Consider the following 21,155-nt stretch of genomic DNA (forward strand, 5'->3'; position numbering starts at 1 on the left):
GGATAACAAAGTTCATCAAGTGTTCAAGAGCATTATCTTCTGGGTTAACATAGAAGCAAATAACATCCTTGAGGGTAAGAGAGTAGACAGAGTTAGCAGCATAAAAAAAAAATGAGATTCAAGATCACTCCAAAACCTTTTAGACATATCACAATAAAAAAAAACAGATGTGAAATTGTTTCTGTATTATGATTACAAAAAGTACAGGAATCATCAACATCTATAAACTTAGCAATAATACTAACTAACTGGGTATATCTTATGCAGTATTTTTAAAATGTACTTCTTTAGCCTTGTTAATGTCTGCCTCTCCCTTCCCTGTCTCCTCCGACTCACATGACGTCATTTTATATCACGGCTGTCAGTTCAGCGGAGAACGAGGAGAGGCCGCGCATGCGCACCAAGAAAAAAAAAACCCAGCCCGAGCGTCACGGACCGGTGCAGCAGCAGCAGCAGCGGCACAGTGTCCCCATCACGAAGAGAGAGAGAGAGAGAGAGAGAGCCGGGCTGAACGGGAAGCAACACCACTTTGCCTTTTTACCATCCAGCATCTCCCACCGACCGACCGCCAACTCGAGTAGGGAGCAACACAAGTCAGACTGTCCTCCGGTGTCCAGAGTCCTCCTCCCCCCTCCACCACCACCACCTCCTCCTCAAAATGTCCGTGGGCAGTGACTTTGGGAACCCTTTAAGAAAATTCAAACTCGTCTTTCTGGGGGAGCAAAGTGGTAAGACGTGTTTAAATTCTCCCGAGAAGTTCAGTTTTGGTTTCCTTCCTTCTTTCTTTCTTTCTTGGTCGTGTGTCGTAGCAGTGAACCCCGTTGCACCTGCTCGCCAGTCAGCAAGTTCATCCTGTTGAAGATGTTTTAGCTAGCTGGTCTAGAAGAAGAGGAAAACATGTCCTCAGTGTGTGTGTGTGTGTGTGTGTGTGTGTGTGTGTGTGTTCAGTTTGTGGGAGTGAGGGCAGGGAGAGGAGGGGAGGGCATTATTTTAATCAAATTACCAGCCTGTGAGAGGCTTTCACACAATGGACCGGAGTGTTTTTTGAATTGTAGCCCGCAGTGTCTTTTTTTAAGTTTATCAGTAAAATGACAGAGGCTCTGTTTAATGCCTTAATGCCCACCGGACTAGCTATTAGGAAATTAAACGGCGTCACTTGCAAATGAGTAATGCTCGGTGAAATGAGACTGAATGTAGAAAGAGAGAGAGAGAGAGAGAGAGTCTGATGCTGTGGATGAGCCAAGTTGGTAAATATTCCTGTGTGTGTGCTGAGACACACCCAGGCTGAGCAGTGTGGCGATGAGATAACTTGTGTAGCTGCAGTCTCTGCCCTGGAGTTGCTCCAGTCTGCCTGCTGAGGGCTGCTGACCAAGTTTGTGTGGGTTTTTTTTTTCTTGTTCTATTAATGATTTGTTTCCTGTAGAGACACATCTTTGATTTTTTTTTGTGTGTGTGTGTGTTAAATCTGTGCCTCCATCCTGAGCTTCACTCACCCACACCCCTCACAGCTCAGCCTCTCCTTTTTTTCTGAGGCTTCAGTGTGGCAACAAAATGGTTTTTCTACAAGATCACACACACACACACACACACACACCGAGCCCCCGGCTGAGACATGGTTTGAATCTTTTAGGTTTTACTTTGTCTTCTTGAACAGGGCAGGTCTGTTTATGGGCTAATCTGGAGGTCTTGAGCGGCCAAATGAACCACATTAGTCATGGTTCAGTTCCTTCACTGGGCCCTATTGATCATCCAGTACAGTGGGGGTCATGCATTACACAGTATATTGTTCAATTTACAACCGTGTGACACACTCATTATCTAAATAATAGTGAGTATATGTTGTCTAATATCTGTGCAACCAAGCGTCGGCACTATACCCCCACGGGGGATTATAACGGAGATGCCTTAACTGAATTTAAAGGAATCCTGAGAATGTCTGATGATGCCCTGCAGTGCTCATAGGACTGGTGTTAAAACAATTAGTCCATTAATCAATCAGTTGATCAAAAAGAAATCCAAATGTTTCCATCACGGATTAATCATCAATCAAGTAAAACAAAAAAAAATACCAATAATTATCTGGTTCCAGCCGCTCAAATGAGAGGATTTGCTGTTTTTCATCATTGCAAATTGAGTTTCATTAAGATTTGGACTGCTGGTCAGGCAAAACAAGACATTTGAAGACATACTTTCTAACATTTTAATAGATTAACTAAAATAAATGATTAAAAGTAATCAGTTAGTAAACAGTCATTAGTCGCAGCCCAAGGCAAAAATGGATTTCAGTGCATTTAGAGGTTTGTTTTGTAATAAAAGATCACTATAAAATGTGACAATATCCTCTCTGTCTTTTCACAGCACATCTCTTAATTACAGTAAATAGGATGCAGTATATATGTGTACTACACAAACACTGGCCTGTTGGTTGGCTTTACTCTTGGGCAGTTTTATAACATGACGTGCCAAGCAACAAGCCAAAGGGGATTTGGGCTGCACAAACATAATATCAGGGAGGGTGCTGCTGTATTCATCAGACAATGAACCTGGCTGAATGTGTTGACATTGTGAATAATGGACAAGCTTCCTTATTTTGGTGAAAGGTTAAACATTTTTTAAAGGATTTATCAGCTTTTAGAATTGATTGGCACAGAGGACATCTGAAGCAGAGGAGAATAAATTGATCTGATTGATCTTTGTGTGCATTATATAAAGATTTACTTTAGTTTTTTGTAATTGTCTTTGATTGATACGTCTAAGACAAAGTGTCATCCCTCTTTAATATCATTTAGATGATAAATGAGCAACTGGCAGTGCTGATAAGTTGTTTCTCTCAGTCCTTGGGTTACACAAAGGTCTCTGATGTTTTTTGGGTTGGCTGCCGGACTCTGCGGTCTGTATTCAGAACAAAACAGACAAGTGTGTCATATATTAGCATAAATTGGTTGTGACTGACATTAGAGCTTGAAGGATTATCATCTTTGGTTGCCAAACTATTTTTATAATCGATCAAGCATTTAAGTCAAATGTCAAACGTGCTGATTCCAGCTTTTTAAATGTTAATATTTGCTGCTCCTCTTGGTCATTTTGGACAGTTGCCTGATACCGATAACCGATAATTACCTGCTCTCAAGGCCAATACCGATATTTATTTTATTTAAATTTCCCAATATCAGGCAGATCATTTATCGGGCCAATATTTAGCGTGCATCACTAGTGTAGTGAGTCTTTGAAGATGTCACTTTGGCTCTGTGAAATTTGTTATGATCATTTTTCACCATTTTTTGACATCTCATAGTTAAAACTTAGGGTTAGGTGATATGGCCTTAAAATAAAATCATGATTTTTTTAAGCTAAAAGCACTTCATAAATGACAGGACTAGGCTACAAAATCAATTATGACATTATGTTTGACCAAGTATCTCAATCAACAATAACAATAACAATATTGTAGGCACTAGGATACTTTCTCAAAATATTAACACAATGAGATACATTAAATAATTATCAGTAATGTGTCAATTTGGGCCACTTAGTGGCAATGATGGTGCACCTTGTTTTTTGTTATAGCTTGCACATTAAAATGTGGTCTTAAAAGATTCCTTTGTGCCAAAAAACTGATGAGGACATGTTTCTCTCTGTCTGTCCTATTGAGACGTGTTTAATGCCACACATACATACATACTGTAGCATGCTTTGTGTATTGCTCTAATGATATGTAACACAGGTTTCCAGAATCAGCATTTCCTATAATTACTGCTGACATCACCACTGCTCAGTAATTACAGTAACGGCTGTAAAGTTTTATCAGCAAGGTAAACCTTTGGCCTGATATAATGTTGGAGGTTTGTGGGGATTTTAGAGAGTATCATGCTGTGGTTGGCGTCTGTGATAAAATGACCGGGGTCGTTGAACTCTTAAGCCACTGGAGACCGTGTAGGTCTGTGGTGAGGTGTCCCAGCCAGTCTGGAGGAGTGAAGTCTTTGCCCGTTATCAGTGCGAGGCGAGCGAGGGGACTTTATTTTTCAACCGGTTCCCATCCAGACAGTGGCAGTGCCAGCCTCGTGTTTGATTGGGCCGTCTCCGGTGGAGCTGTGTCTCTCTGACATGTCTGCTATAATTGCAGCTGGTGCCCAGGCGGGCGTGAATCCCGTCAGCTCTGCCACTATTATTTATTAATGTACACGACTGGACTGAAGTGTGTCAGGAACAGGGGTGTGAGTACAGAGGCTGCGGTGAGAGGACCATTTGTTCTTTCTGGGTTGATAGTTCCTGTGCACAGTGAAGGTCCATAATGGTGGAAGTGTCTGAAAAATGTGTCTATAAAGGGAAAGATGGCATGATGTTCTGTTTTTCATAAAAGAATCAACCAACGTCAGAGAGGTGGGGGCTCCAGATTAAGTGGGTGGAAGCAGGCAGAATGCTAAATGAGCTGTCAGGAAGTCTCTCCTCCTGCATACTTCTTTGGGTGTTTTCTACACTGCCTGTACAAAGAGGCCAGCTAAAGATTTCCTTGACAAAACTGAAGGCTTTAAGCAGGCCAATCAGCTGTTTCTAAGTCTGTGTGCCCACGCTCCTGGCAGAAACAGCATTTTGCAAGTTCCAGCCTCAGAGCAATCCACCCGGTCATTGTTAGAACACCTCAGATTACTGCTCTGCATTTAGCTGGTCATAGATGTTTTTTGCCATAGGCACATTTTTAAAGGAGCAATACTGCATGGTGCTTTGGAAAAGCTAATTGTTTGGAGGTAATCCCCTGCTGCATGCTTCATTTCACCTCAGACAAACAGATGGGAATACATTTGGTAGGTCCATCCGCATGGCTGCCATGAGATTCTGTTCACTGAATCAAAATGCCATCTTTCACTGCACAGAGATTGCCATCGCACAAAACGAGAGCTGGCTTCCAAATACTGCTGAATCACCGGACCAATATGCTTCAAAGTAGGCTTTAGTTGGTTGTCTAATGCATCAATCACTGTGTCTGCGGGGCACAGCTTTCTGGGCAAATGAAACTCAGAGTTCTGGCTTGCCTGGGCAGGGAGCAGCCGACACATTTCCTCACTGAGTCTGTGAAACCACAGATGCAGATACAGATACAACATGTTTGCACACACATGCACACATCAAAAACATCCAGCTCTTTATACTGAAATTGTACAATGATAAGCAGTGGGATGTGTAGAAATACTGTAGCCCAGTCAAAGTTCTGTTTGGACTGGAATTTTCCAATCATCTTGCATATAGTGCAGCAGATAGTGCAACACAACCATCTTGTGGTTATGTTGGAAGGTTTTGGCTCAGCATTGGCAAGTTTGACTTGAAACTGGCTTCTAAAAACTGCTTCCTGTGTGGAGACTGCGTATGTGAAGCCTGCATGTGCACCCATTTCCTCACAGAAACTGAAACAAACATTCACTGGTGAGAAAATCATGCTGGTGTGAATCAGAGGGAGATAACTGATGAAATATGTTGAGAACACTGCTGAGATTTGTAGGTTGGTTTGCTGTTGTTTGTTTTGTCTTTTCTGTTCCAGCCCTTTGAAACTCTTTGCATCAACTTGGGAAAATTGCAAAAATAATCCTTTCATTACAAGACAGGTTATTAAATAGTGAACCAGGATAATATGATGCCACACCCAAGAAACACCACATTTCAACTGAATTGCCGTAGGGTTTAAAATTCTAGAAAACGCCAAAACCAAAGTATCCTCAAAATTAGTCAGCAAAGTCTTTCCATCTTGTGCAAGAGCACGTAATGATGTGTACAGGGCCTCAGGTGTGTGAGGGGTGGAGCAGGTGAGTTCATTTGTGGGTTAGAACAGAGCGGGGTAGCTCACAGGACTTGACTTGCCAGCTCTCTTCCCTGCTGAACCTCATCAGCTCATCTACAGCTCTTTTAAGTGGTCTGGCTGTCTCGACATCATTACATTCCTCTCAAACTGAATCCTGTAGTGTGGCACAACCAGCGAGCTGTGAATTAAATAGAGTTACCAGACCTCCAGCTTGTAGGATTTTTCCTTGAATGAGGGCTTGAAGACAGGCTGTCGATATTGACTTGAAGATTGAAGCCTCTGGGCGGCAAGTCTACATTCCCTGAGAGTCACTTCTGCTGCTGTAACATTTTAAAGTCTAGCTGTGCCTAAGATAACTGGTCATCCCTTTCATTTCACATCCCATTGCATCTTCCCGGCAAGTGTTCTTCTTTCTCTGATGGATTGAGGGAAACGGCTCCTTGACAGCTTTGATCTGCTATTGATCGGCTCAGCTGCCCATTAATGGGTGTAATCGATCAAATAGCATCACTAGTCCTTCTGTTCATGGCTTTCAGGAGAGAAAACATGTCTGTTCTGTTATTAGCCTGGCACATTTGGTATTTTTATTTACTAATCTCCTTACATGTTTTTATACCATGCTGGAAGCTTAGCTATAGGGATAACTCTGTGTATAGGATGGATTGGCATTAGATTTTATTCATGGTCAGCAGATGATGCATTCTCATTAATCTGGTTATTCCTGGACTTTTCCTTTAGTGTTACAAGCCGGTTATAGTTTTTACTTAGCCTGTGAAATATGTCAACATGTAGTTAGTGAGTTGCATTTTGTAAAGATTTTTAAAGTTAGTTCAGTTAGCTAGGGGTCCATACTGGGAGCGTGGGAAGGTGTTTACGCAGCTAGCACAGGAGCTTTAAACCAGGACAGGCCGGGGACTAGCTGCTTATCATGCTAACTTCACTATATATCTCTCCAACATAATACAAAGAAGTCATAGCGTCATAACTGTTATTTCTTCACATTCTGTTGATAGTTTTGGTTAATTTTCAGTTCATATTTTTAACTAAAATTCTCACATATTGCAAATTTAAATCTTAGTGACTTTGGTGATCCCCTGACTTTTCATTTAGTGTCATTATCAGGTCAAAAATTCGCTCAGTACAAAAACTGGCTTCAAATCCTGGCGCTCAATTCCAATTATTAAGAAACAAAAAACAAACCACAAAATGACGTGAAATACAAGGGGAGGTTCCTGTCAGAAATATTCTGGGTGGATAAACGATTAAAGGTAAACCGTTGACATCCCAAGTCTTGTTTCTACTTTCAACAAATGATTCCTCTACAACAATGCTTTGGTAAATGGGAGCACTTAACTTGGGACAAGACAAGAACCTTAATCTGTTAAGGTGCATGTTTCTGCTGTGACATATTTCACAGTGCAGATATTGCACATCCCTGAAGATGCTTAGAAATAGTAAGGAGGCCTAAAAATAATTGTGATGACTGTAGGTTTTTTTGTTTATTTGTTTTTTTGATAAACTGTGACATTTTCTGACTTATTAAGAGGTGTTTTCAGTCCTGCAGGAGCTGGTCTGCAGCCAAGGAATACCAAGCAGAGTGACGGTAGCTCTATACATATGCTGCACAGCTGAGTGGGCGTGTTCCCAAAGGCCCATGGGAAAGCGCAGCCGCACTTATACACTCTGCCCAGAATAAAACAGGATTGCAAATCTGTCTGCTGCCCATGCACTGATGTTGAGAAACTGTCTGATTCAGTTCCAGCCGCCTGTGTGCAAGTGAAAAGATTTTGGAAGCAATATCTGATGACACAGTTTTTTATTAAGAGCGAGAATAAAACAGAGAGTGGGCGTTGGTCTTATTACCAATGCACCTTCTTACCCTGCTTTGTTAAAATGAATGTTGAAGGAAATAGATTCAGGAACTTTTAAAGGACCTCACATCATTCAGCTGAAGACACTATTTGAGGACCACTGTCACTGTGTGTCTTAGAAATAGATTGGGCTCTTGCTTAATGTGAGCTCTTTGGAAGGAGCGAGACAAAGAATACCATTTAAACATAATCCTGGTTGCTCAAACAGAACGGCTCAGTGAATAAAATCCCTGCTGTGGAGGAAGGCTGTCATTTACCCAGCATGGGATGTGACACTTCACTGAGTTCAGCAGGTCTCCATCAGTGTTTACCCTTTCCCCAGCTCCCCAGATGAGCTCTCATCATGGGGCTGCTTTAGCCTGAGTGCAGCCCCATGGTGGTGCAGTGTTCAGCAGGCTTTTGTTTACCGAAAATGATGGTAATGTTTTTAATCAGCGCCGTTCGACACAGTAGATGTGACCGTAAGAATATATTGTCTCATTGAGATGCCAGTGCGAGCACCATGCAGAAGGTCCTGCGGGGATTTATGGAGTAGAGGCAAGCTGAACACCCATCACTCCAGTTTAACATAGTAGGGAGTGTTTTATCAAACTCAGTAGACAAAGAAATGAATCACCACCACACGACTAGCAGAGAAACAGGTGGCTACATGCCGTCGGTCTGCGGCAGTGTTGGACCACTCGTGATGTCAGTGACGGCTATTTTTAAAGCATTTAATTTTTGTTCTTTTAAATCAGATGCTAAGTATTTCTGTCTTTCCTCTGCCCTTTATAGTGCTTATCCTGCCAGCATTCTTTGATGGACAGGAAGGCCTCTCAAGGCCCTGTTTGAATCTTTTTTGTCTATTTTCCTTCCTGGAACCTGAATGATTCTTTAGAAGCTGATGTGCGTTTAGATGAGCACTTTGTCCCACACACACACACACACACACACACACACACCCCTGGAGCTGCTCAGCCTAGGAGCAAAGGCAGGCCTTGATCCCAAACACAATGGTTACAATGCTTGTGTTGTTTCTGCTGTGGAGCGAGGATCTAAAGGTAAACAAGCTACAATTTCATAGCGTGAGATCAGCCTTGAGTCAGCATTTCTTTGCTAGCCGGGCCCATCATGACTGTTCGATCCAATCCAAAACTAGATTCCAGTGCCAATGTACAAATGTGTGGCTTTTCTTCTAGGCTACATATCTTGACTCTAAACGTATCAGTGTGTCATTTTGACCATGATATTTACAATTGAATTGTTTGTGTCATAAATTAAATGTTTTTTTGTTTGTTTTTTTCATAATCAAAAGCATAGGCCGGTTGCACATGTGCAAGTAAACAAACCTTTAAGAGCATTAAAAAGATTTAGTTGTCTGAATTGTTGAGTGCCAGTTTGAGAGTCAGGGTAACCTGCTGTTAACACGAGGAGCATGGACTGTGCCTTAATCTTAATAAAATCCAGTTCCTGTTTGACTAAATAAATTGAGTTGCTTTTTTAATTAGAATTGGCTGAAAATAAGCTTTCTTGTCTCTCTGAGTCCGTGTCATTCTGACCCACTGGTTTAACTGTGTACTCGGAAGCCAATAATTTATCGGCTCTGGCAGTTTGCCAGGGTCAACAGGCTTGAAGACACCATTAGGATGCCCATGTGGCCGTGTTTCTGTCAGCCATGTGAACTTGAAGGCCTAAAGGTTTTGATCTGTTTGCCTCCTTAATGGCTACATGCAGTTTACACCAGTCAGAGGGTCAATGACCAAATACATAATCCTATGATGGCTTTATTTGCCAATTTCAGATGTGACTGGATAGAACGTGTGTTGTACAAACATCAAAAAAAGCAAAAATGATTAGTGTACCGGGCTGCACTTGAAAATGTGCATTACATGCATGCATCACATCAAATAATAACCGAAGCAAACCTCATCATTATCACTAGTGCACTTTCGTCAATATGATCCTGTTATGCACCTGGCTAAGGGATTTGCACCTGATGGACACCTGGGTAATAGAATTTCATCTAATTAACGGTAGACAAAAGGTGTTAATTACCAGAGTTGGTTACATGTATTACAGTCCAGTCTAGACAATGTTTGTCACTGAACACAATAGCAACTTTTGTAGTAAAAGCAGAGCTCTTCTGCATTTTTCCATAGCTGAAAACTAACCAGACTACACAAATTTGTTGGGACATTCACTAATTAGGTCTATAGACAATTGATTTTCCCATTTCCAGATAGAGCGACAAGCTTCTTTGTTTTAAATTGTTCATCCTATCCTACCTTGAAAGTCTATTTGAGTTATCAGTGGTCTCTTTTGTCTGGACTCTATTCTTTGATTTTTCTTCCTGTACAGTATTCTCAGACATCTTAAACTCTACATTGTTTAATGAAAAATCACTTTCTCTTTCATCTTACCATCTGCATATTGGGCCATTGGACATTTCAAGTAGCTCTCTATACTATTGCAGACTGCATTATTGATGAACATTTAATTAGTGTTCCATACGTGCAACACCAAAATTATGTGTTGCCAGTAAACACAAACATGTGAGTCTCCATCTGAGTCATGTGGAATATACTTTTGTTGAGTATGTTGTTGCAACTTAGGTTATTAATTTATCAGAATTTAATTAGCAGAGTGGACTTAATGATTTTGTGTGCCAAATAGATTTATGCATTATTTAGTTACCCAGTGTCACTATTAAGGGGAACATAGAACGATTCTGAGCTAGAAATATAAGATGTCTGGTCCATACTGAAGAATTATACAAGTTTTAATTAAAATGAATGAAGGTAATTAGATGCAATACTTGTATCAATGTTTAATTAAGAGGTATTGGTCTCTGGTGAATTAGAAGCAACAACTTGACAATAGATAATCTGAATAGAACGGCTAAAAACCAATGAATATTAATGAGTTTGTAGTAAGTTTAGCCCAGTGCAGATTAAACTTCCCCTTCAACAGCACGAGGAGAATGTAGGACACTCTGAAAGTATGCTAGGACTGAAAATAGGGGAGCAGATGATTTTTGATTAAGGTTTTAGGTGACATTGTACTTGTGTTGATATTATAAGTAGAGCTGCACAATATATCATTTCAGCATCGACATTGCTATGTACATGTGCATAGTAGTCACTTCGGAGGAAGTGCAATGTCAAGGAATGCAAATTATTGAATCACATCATGCTACAACTTTATTGCTGCTTGATACAAAAGGAGAATTCCTACAGTTCTCACTGTCCATAACAGATCTGCAAAAGGTCACACATACATCAGTTAATCCAGCCCCCTTGTATACATTGGAAATGCAGTTGGTGCAGACACTGAATACACAGCAAACCATCACTCAATCATTCTTGATCAATCAAAGAAAGGAAAACCTACGTTGGTTGTTTGATAAAATGCACTTATCTTCACAATCACCCCAGTTATTCCAGATTGATTAATTATTTCCAAACAGACTGTATTTTACAGACTGTATTTTATTCATATCCCAATATATATTGCAGGAAAGCAATGTCATTTTTTTCCAATATCATGCAGCCCTAATTATAGGTAATACCATGCACCATCGTTATTTTCATTATTTAGATATTTCTTCACAGTAGATATCTCCAGTAGCATTGAGCTGCCTGGCTCACAGGCTTAGGTTCTGATTGTCGGCCATGTCTGTGAAAATAAGGATTGTGGGACTCTCTGAAGTCTCTGCTGCTTGGCCAGCCTGACGGACTCCAGGGTGCGACTAAACATCTACATTCTTAGCACCAGTGTGCCTGATATTCATCTGGTCAAATAAAAATGCTGTAACAAACAACAACTGGGTGTGTAAAGAGTTGCCTTTTAACAAATATTAGCATATGAACATTAGCAGATTAATTTGGTGTGTGTGTGCATGTGAGAGACCGTATTTATCTGTGCATTTATTCCTATTTACAATCATTTCCATAATGGACTAAGAAATTAAATTATAGTGTAGGCTATTAGTGGGTGCCCCTAGATAATGTATAAGTGCACCTAAATGAAAAATGAAGGTGTGCCAGTGCCACCCACGTAAAAAATTTAAACAGTGGAGCTCTGGTCTGGGATGTCAAGGAGAGGCTGTGTCAATATTTCAGATGAATTGTAAACAGCTCGTCTAGGGGTAGGAGAGATAAGGTGGGAAATATTGATCAAAGGGAAACAGAAACCCTTTTCACAGCAGACATTTTAGCTTGTCAAAGCAGGAAAAGCACACGTGTGTGACCAATAATGTTAACAAGGGCTCCATCCTAGTATTAAGTGTCCCAGTAAGCCATGTCAGTGAGTGAGAATGCAAAATACCAGAGCCCAGGAAGTTAGTAGTTTACCTAAATGAAATGCAGCCATCATTAATTTAACAAGTCAAAATGTCTGCTGTAGAAGGGTTTATTGTTATCCCACCTGACCTGAAACATCTTGTGAATCAATTAAATTGGTAGATGGTAGCCTAAACAATTATAAAATGAGAATTTACTATAAATGAGCTCATTTATACATCAATACACATTTTGTATTTGCTGTGTGAATCACCACCTCTGCTCCTCTGTCCTGATGAGAGATTGATGCAACATATTAAAAAATGTGTAGACAGCACAGTCAACACCTGTTTCAGTAATGAAATGAGATTAACTTGTAGGCACTGCATACTTGCCGTCAGTTTTATAAATTGTTTTGGTAACCCCGCTCCAGCTAATTTAAGCGGAGTGTATAATGTAATTATTATGTTTATTTGCTGTGTTCAACTCTAAGAACATGAGTACATCTGATCATTTTAAAAGTAGCACGACATACTGTATGTCTGGATGACTGGAAATTAAAGCAGTGTCCTCTTTCTTCTGAGTAGATGCTTTTTTTCATTCCTTCAGCCTCCAGCTTCCTTGTGAGAATCAAATTTAAACATTAAAATGTCAGGTTGGTCTGTCTCAGGCCCTCTGGTCTCAAACAGTAGACATATGACTTCTATCTCCTTTCCCAGGGCAATCACAAACACCACAAGAGTCATATTTCGAAACTGGTGTCACACTTCAGCGGATGTCATTGTGCTCTTACTGTGTATGTATGTACGGTTGTGTTTGTGTGTGTGTGTTGCTATTGCTTTTAGTAACATCAAATGCCTCATTAGACTGCATAAGAGCCGAAATGGCTGTCTGAGTGCTTTATGTGTGCAAGGGAGACTCGGCCTTTGTTGAGTTTGAAAGCATGTTCATCCATTATTCAGAGGTATTGGTAAATGGATTTGTCCTGGAAAGAGTTCATATTGCAGTTTGGGTGCAGGTGTAGGCCATGTGACACACATTTTAAAACTAATTAATCCTCTGTCATGTAGCCGACAGGAGAAGAAAGCCTCTAAAATGATTGATTTACAATCTTTAATATAATAATATAGAAGTTAATAGATGGAGCCTTCAAAAATATTTAATAACTTTTACTATTAACTTTGGCATACAGTGCTTTGAGCTAAATGCTAACGTCAGCAGCGTTAGCACTAAGCACTAAAGCAGGGGTCTCAAACTCAAGTTAGCTTGGGGCCACTGCCAGTATTGTCATCTTGTAGGAGGGCCACAACAGCTTTCTAGTACTGCAAGAAGGTGCAATATTTCTATAAAAAAATGTTTTATTTCCATTATTAACACAATAATACAAAAATGCAAACAACAGTTTTGTATACATTTTTAAATTAGTTTTTAACAGTTAGTGCAAAGCTTTTTCCCTACTCCCCAACTTCCCCTAACTTATTGAAACCTTGCACTGAACTAACAAATGAAATACTTTTGTACTTTATTTCTTGGCAGACACCTGGCAACACTTCAGCTCATATTTTCTTCATATTTAAAAGATCAAAATTCAAACTTATTTAAACTTTGCTGTGTAGTCGGTTATCCAGGTGTTACACTGTGGTCGGATTTACACATATTAAAAATACTTGGCCACCACCCCACCATCATTTTACTTTTAATAAATCAATAGTCCAACGATGTGCGCTACAACTGGAGCAGTCTGCTCCGTGCAGCAGCGGGGCCAGCAACAGAGCTGCAGCACAACAGGAGTCACATTTAACTTTTAGCATGGAGAGAGCTGACTGACGAGACGATGGCAGAGGACGTGTTGTCGGATATATGTCGGATTTCAGCTCATACAACAGGTAACCCGATAAAATGAATGAGGGAAAAAGAGTTTTTACCTCTCTGATAAGTTGGAGGTGTGCAGCCTGTCACCTGCAGCTCTTCATCAAACGGCACCTTCTCGTCCATTACTCACACAGACTGAATAAAACTACTCCCAGACGTATTTAAGATTGATCCACTGTCTACAAATGCCGAAAAACGACCGTTGTTTTGCTCTGCAGATGCATTTTGATGAACGACAGCAGTGCGAACTGAAGACATTCCTATTTCCTGACTAGGCTACTTCAAAATAAAAGGAAGTGGCCGGGGGGCGGAGCGGCAGTTTGAGACCCTTGCACTGAAGTATAGCTGATGCTGATGGGAGTGTCATTAGTTTCGCAACAGTTTTTTTTTTAAACATTTCACTAAAAAAAACACAAATGTCAGCTCTGATCAGTTGTATATGGATAGAAACCATTTCTATGTTTGTGTTTGCTCTGCCATAATAATAATTGGCTTGAGTGTAATGGCTTCAGTTATCATGTTATCTAAGCCAGAAAGGTTCACTGGCATCAAACAGAGTGAAGCTAATAGGACAATACACAGCTGAGGAGCCGTGCCTGTTATTTGCCATTTACCAGTTTAATTGTACTGGTCTGGCCTTTCTCATTGTGAACATGGTAGAAACAACACAGCTCGAAGCGCCCATGTCTCCAGATATCTGTGCACTTTACGAGGCTGAGGTCAGCCTTGTTACGTCCATATGATCTATCACTGATAATATCACAGTTGGTGATTTGAAGGTGAGACTGGTTTCTATGCTAAAACATAGCTGGTTAGCAGGGGAGTTTTGGAAACAGTGTGTAGCCTACTCTCATACAAGAAGTATACAGTTACATGTCAGTGACCAATTTTCTTGGTAAACTAAATTATTGGGGTTCTACCCTTTTTAAAAATAAATTAAATATAACATGTCTGGTATATTCACACAGGCGTTTTCAATGCTGGCTGACAGCTCTCGGTGGAAGTTAAACTTTCTGTAATAACAAGAATAATATAAGTCTAAGTTGTCCTGTCGTAGGGAGATTTCTGTTCACAGTCTCACATTCTTGAGGAGAGGTTTAATCAGACAAATGAAGTGGAAACACCTGTGAGGATGGACGAGGGCTTTCTAATTTAAATGAGTTATAACCTCCTTTATTAAAGGTGACACCTGAACATATGCTGAAAGGCCTTTGACACAGTGGTTAACCTGTATGTGCTGAAACATAACCACAGATGGTTAAAAAACCTTACCAACCAAATGTAGCTGTTTTTAACATGGTTTAACCTACAAATCACCTACACAGTGTGGTTTTACATGGAGAAGCGTTGCTCTATGTGTTAAAGACTGTGTCCTACTGCCAAACTGCAAACTAACCACATAAAGCATAGCACATTGATATACTATATAACTAATCTTGTAAAAGTTTACGGAGTTTGCAGACAGTTTGTCCAAGAAATGAACATACATGATCTGTTTTATACCAACAGGATACAAAATGATATGTACACTTTCAGATTTAAACTGTGACTTCCAAATTAGCTTCTCAAAGACAACCAAATTCTGTCTTATGTGATGTTTTCAAGATTTTTCTAATGCTGTATCACGACCATTTGAAATTTACAAGCAGCTCTTCCATTTCTTGAATTTGACAACACGCAGGCAAAGGAAGGTTCTACTTTTTATTCACAATAACAGTGAAAAACAAAACTGTGAATTATTGTACCCTGTTATGTGTTTGCTTCAAACATAATTCTAGATTTTTGATGATGAAGCAGGGTCCCGCAGTTCGTCTGAGGCAGCCTCACATCTTGTGTTTAAATCCAGAGAGCTCACCATGGCTTAGTTTTGGGACTTGCTGATATGAAAAATGCACGAATTAGATTTTTCCCTTTTTAGATCTTTTGCAAACAAACTTTTCTAAACATCTTCAAACGAGTTGCATGGCTTTGGGCGTAGTAAACGAAGACATGATGCTGATTCTGCCTGTCAAGTAGCCCTTAGGCAAGGCACCTGACCCTTGATGTTGTTTCAACGAGAACTTTTTTTTCTCACGCAGTGTTTTGTCAAATGATCTTATATACAGCTAGTTTTTACAATATCCATATATAGTTGTGACTGTCAGTTATATATCAGACCAGCATTGAAACTAGAAATATTTTTTTACTGCTCTAAGGGTGTAATTTCCTTTTGAGTTGTTAATGTGTGTGTAATTCGTTAACTTAGACTGAAGGAAATTCATTTTTAGGCCATCTGCTGTTTGGCTTTCTCCGGTCGGGTTCTGTATGCCAGCTGCTGTGACTATGAATAAACAAGTACACAGATGCAAGAGTCCATATCTCTCCCACTGTTCTGTATCTTCTCCAGGTCTCCTTCCTCAGCAGGGACAATCTTAAATAACCACTTATTCCTCTGTGTTTCTTCATTCATCGTTAAATATTAGATATCTGCCTCTCTCTCCAGCGTGCTGAGCTCTCATCCCGGTGTCGTGCGAAAGCAATGCATGACACGCACAGTTTTATTTTTATCCATCTCCTTGTGAGTGGGAGTCGGGCCCATGCAGAAAGCACTGCCATGCTCTGATTGGCTGCCAAGTCCTCAAGGGTATTCCATGATGCCTGCCGCCAAGTGACCAGCAGTGGATTTACCTGGCTGCTTGGCACACAGCTTCAGGGCTGGATGGACAACTTAGTGTATTATTCAGTTTTAAAGAGCTCAGCAAGAAGTGGTAGTTGGAAGTTTATCATACTGTGTATGTGCATGTGTGCATTGGCTGATCCATAGATTAAAAGCACGGCTGTTCACATTTAACTGTTAAGTACTTTATAAAAAGCATCAGCCATAATAACTTTGAAGTAAATGTTAAATAAATAAAAAAAATGTTTGCAGAACATTTTGAACTTTCCCTTGAAAAAGTTGTAATTTAAAGCGTTTATTTCAACCTCTGCTGTTAAACATGTTTCACACGCATACACTGTATGAATGTTATGAAGATACTGAAAAAGATTAAAAGATAAGTTTACCCAAAAAATCAGTCTTTATCTACAAAGTCCTCAAATCATTTCTGCATCTTCACAGCAAACCAGCAGAACGCCACCAAACAGCGGAAGTAGTTAGGGTCTTATTTTAAAATGTAAAAAACAAAACAAAATCATAAAATAGCTCCATACAGCTCGTCTGGCGTAGTCCAGGTCTACGGAAGCCCCGAGATCCCAAACTAATTTGAACAGACATTATGTGCACACTCGACACATGGTCAGGCTCAGCATGTCAGTTGGGGTGCATGCTAATATTTTCATCTTAGCAGCTTTAAAAAGTGTATAAATAATGTCTTTTTAAATCAGTTTGAGATCTCGGGAAGACTTAGAGTATGCCAGACGAGCTATATGCAGCCATTTTATGTTATTTTTAAGCTGTTTTTTTGTTTTTAACTCTGCAACACTGTTTTGTTGCGATGCTCCAGAAAATGGGGATTACAAAACTTCACCCGACTTTTCATTGGCATGGGGTGAGTAGATAATGATTGAATTTGCGTTTGTGGGTGCACTTATCCTTTAAAGTCTGGATTTTGTCATTAAAAGTTTGTGAGATCTTCTATTGTATAGAACACTAATTTCAATCTCACCCATTCAATACAATTATCTTCAGTTCTTGTCATGTCTCGTAGGGATTTATCAAGTTCGTTCTAGCGTATTTGTTACACATTAGTCACTGATTGTTTAGGTGTAGAGGTGAGCGAATCCTTAACTAACTCATTTTATGGATGCATAGTTCACAAATGGTAGGAGGGAGGCAAAGCCTAATGTGAGCCCGACTGTGTTGGGCCTTTAACATGCCGTTAAATTGCATTTTGAGCTCTTAAGAGATGCCTTGATGAGGTGTCTGCTGACTGTGCTCAGCGGAGTCCTGGTAGTGAAAGTGCAGGTTGTGCAGCAGCAGGTGCTCAGTTCTCTCCGTTAATTGGCCCTCATGTTGCTAACTCACTCCGCAAAGTCTTTGAAGCGTCGCAGCAAGTAGAGACTTTATTAAAACCAAGGACATAATTGGAAACTCACAATGCAGGAATCCCCTATCTTTGTTACTATTTATTGAGATGTCTATAAGGTGGCTACATAATTGATAGCTTACTCAGTGTGGTTGTACATCATTAATAGAGACAGTGTGATGCGTTGTTACATCTTGAATCGCTGCCCTGTGGAGAGATGTGCATTGAGGGTCTGAATATTGTGTTACTGTGTTACCGTTTACAGTAAGCAGTCTACTTTAAGAACATAGTAAAGAAAGTCAGTTAATTGGGAAAGTTCACTCTTCCAAAAAAAAACTTGCATGGCTAGTTAACTGCTGTAGCCAGCAAGCTAACTGTAATCTCGCAAGCCAGGCTAGCGTTAGTCATTCACAGAAACTCCTGGAGCTCATTATTTTCTCTTTAATGTTCTCTTCTTCCCCTTGGCGTTTATTTCACCATTGCACACCCTTTGTTTCAGTGTATGCTTACTGAGAAAGGAAAGAGCTAACAAGCTTGCTGACGGTTAGTTAGTCAGTTCGTTAGTTTATTGGCTTGGCTCAGTCACTAAAAAGACATTAGGCTAACAGCATTTACTCAAAAGAAACGTATTCATACCATCTACTCCTGTTTCCTAACTGTCTGCAAACCATTGCTCCTCTGTGGAACAGTTTTTACTCAAATAAAAGTAGATTGAGACACACAGCTAACAAGCCACTAAAAGCCTCCTCTATTTCCTCCGGCAACATTGGAGGAAATAGAGGAGGCTACAGCCAAGATGGCTTGGGTCAAAGATCTCGTGTCAAATTTCACCAAAATTAAACTGTGCGCGGAACGTTAGCACTGATCAATTTCGCCCTCTTCAAGCAGAACAATTTGAGTGAATTGATCGGCTGTGGCGGCTTGTTGTTTTCAATCCTGGTTTGTCCAGGCCTCTATAACCTGTGCAGCCATAGAGTTCAAAGATGAGGGCTTTTAACAGGCTTAATAAAAGATGCCATTGAGTTACATTGTGGGATGTGTTGGATCCAATATTTTATCAGTTTGAGCTATACAAGGGGCTAAACATTAGCATATCTCTGGCTCTGCTGCATTGATTTGGATGCTGTTTTCAATCGGTCTCAATACATTACACTGCGTAATATTCAATCACTGGAGTAATCCTTTAAACACGCTGAAGTCAACAAAACAATAGGGCTTTTGGAAACATTACAGAGTTTCCAATGCAGCTACACATTCATATAACACAAACTGTATACAGCAAAGCCATTTTCACATACAACAGGACATTGTCTATGTCACTCATCTTTGAAAAAAATTGTGTTCAGGACTACATGTTTAAAAAAGTGTAAAGCAATATACAGGTGCCTACAACACTGCTGTGAGTTCTCTGGACAGTGACCTTCTCTATGAACAAATGGGCTCAGTTAAATATTACAAAGACTTTGTACGATGGAGCTGGCAGAGTAGTGTCTGATCAACGTCTGTACCAACTGTTTCAGTCATTTACCTTCACATGTACAGCTCCTCCAGGTAATGTTCAGGGGAGCAGAGCCGTGTGAGAGAGACTTAAGTCGTACAAGTCTTGAAGAGATGTCTACATTAGTCGGTCCCATCAGATGGTGCTGTCTATTTCTGTGCCCGCATGTGAACTTCATCTAGCTGCAGGTCTAAATGGAAGATGATGTCGTCAGGTTCACATACAATGCTGCACCAGGATGTTAAAGATTTAATGCCTTATGTAACCTCACGAATCCATCCTCTCTGACCCCTCCTGCTGCTACATAACAGGAAAGAATAACTCCTCTAAAATTACCACAGCTCTTTGAGCAAAGCTATATGTAACCACGGTAACCAAAAGTCACAACAAAAAATCACAACATACTTTCCAGCTGTTCCAAAACACAAAACTTATGTCAAATAAAAAATCAGTCATGTCATTAGAGGCAGAGTTCTTATTCGAGACATCACCAAGAAATCACAACAAAACAATGCAGCGGCTCGTCACTCCACAGTCCAGACAGTCACTAATTAAGGTAACACAAAAGGGTCACATTAGCATATTCATTGTGAGGTTCCCCCTTTGAGTCCAGTAGCAGATCAGAACTTGAATGAGCTGTCCTCAAAACTAGCCCGCTGGGTCTTTATTAACAGGCCCAGGTTCGCTTGACTGGTGAGAGCCACATGTAGGGACGGCTCAGGGGAATTAGACTGCCGTCATCAGAAGACATGTCGTGAATGGTGGACAGCTTGCTCCTATCATTAAGGTGGCCATTTGCACTACAGGAGCTTGTACACGTTATCCACTTCAATTAGAGTGCGACGGTAATCAATAGGTGCCAGACTCTGAAGAAAAAGCTGCATTGAATAGCCTAAATGGCAAGATGAGACATTTGCACAGACGGCCTGGAATCTGTGGGAGAATTCATCAAACACAAAACTGTTGCATCGTTGCTTTCACTAAAGGAAAATATCCCGTATATGTAGTTTAATACCAAACCGTTTGACATTTTCTACCTACCTTCATCATATTTGTGCTCACTGAACCTCCTCAAGTGGATTAGAGGAAATAGTTTACAAACATTTTATTAAAAAGATGGCATTAGTCTGTTTTTAATACTAGTTTCTCATTACATGATTAGTTTTCTTTGAGGTTTGTTTTTGCCGGAGGCCAGGAAGTTTAAATTACAGCTCAACTTCTTGTAGTTCAATGTTATCCTTCCTTCTTAAATTTAATAAGCTACAGTTTTCTCTGTGAACCCACTGCCCTGTGGGAACACACCTCTATTACGACCTGAATGAAAGGAGGTTGTTGCTTTGTTATCTCTGCCTTTGCTTCAGATTTTACTTTTATGTTGACTGAAGCTACTAATCATTTGAATCCCATCATAATCTCCAAAGTAGTGTTCGGCGTTAATGGCAAAGAGGATGAAAAGCTTATGAGGGGGGAAATGTTCAGAAATGCAGAGCTAATTCTGAAAATGTAATCAAAAATCTGCCTTGTTAATCATTTCTTTTTTGCCTAACAGAAAATGTACTAAATTATTGCAGCCATGAGCGTAACTAAGCTTCCTGCTTCCACCCGAGTAATTAAATTCACACAAACAGACCTGGAGATATATCTGAAGGTATTGACAAAAAATGAATAACACACATATTTCAGCCTTTTAAGATTATCGGAATTAGAAAGTTGGATTGGGACTTTAAGGGACATGTTAAGGTTTCCCTCTAGTGTGATGTCAATGTGCCCCATTATACCATTTTGTATATACATCCAAGTGTGCTAGTGCTGCTCTGAATTTCAGTGCCTCTTCAGATTTTGTTCATACTGCACTCACAA

The 21,155-nt window shown here is 40.2% G+C and overlaps 1 protein-coding gene across 2 annotated transcripts in view; it reads left to right on the top strand.

Moving 5' to 3' along the window:
* The first annotated feature begins 486 nt into the window (after nt 1-486).
* rab6ba (RAB6B, member RAS oncogene family a) overlaps nt 487-21,155 on the top strand; it is a 52,113-nt gene continuing 31,444 nt past the window's right edge. The window contains exon 1 of one of the 2 annotated variants that reach the window (XM_073476625.1): nt 487-728. In XM_073476625.1, coding sequence (XP_073332726.1) covers nt 659-728 — 70 coding nt within the window. In that variant the 5' untranslated portion in view covers nt 487-658. The remainder of the gene's footprint in view (nt 729-21,155) is intronic. The other variant, XM_073476626.1, reaches the window with a different exon arrangement.

Source organism: Pagrus major, chromosome 11 (genome assembly GCF_040436345.1).
Source record: "Pagrus major chromosome 11, Pma_NU_1.0".
In the NCBI taxonomy this organism is placed as follows: domain Eukaryota; kingdom Metazoa; phylum Chordata; class Actinopteri; order Spariformes; family Sparidae; genus Pagrus; species Pagrus major.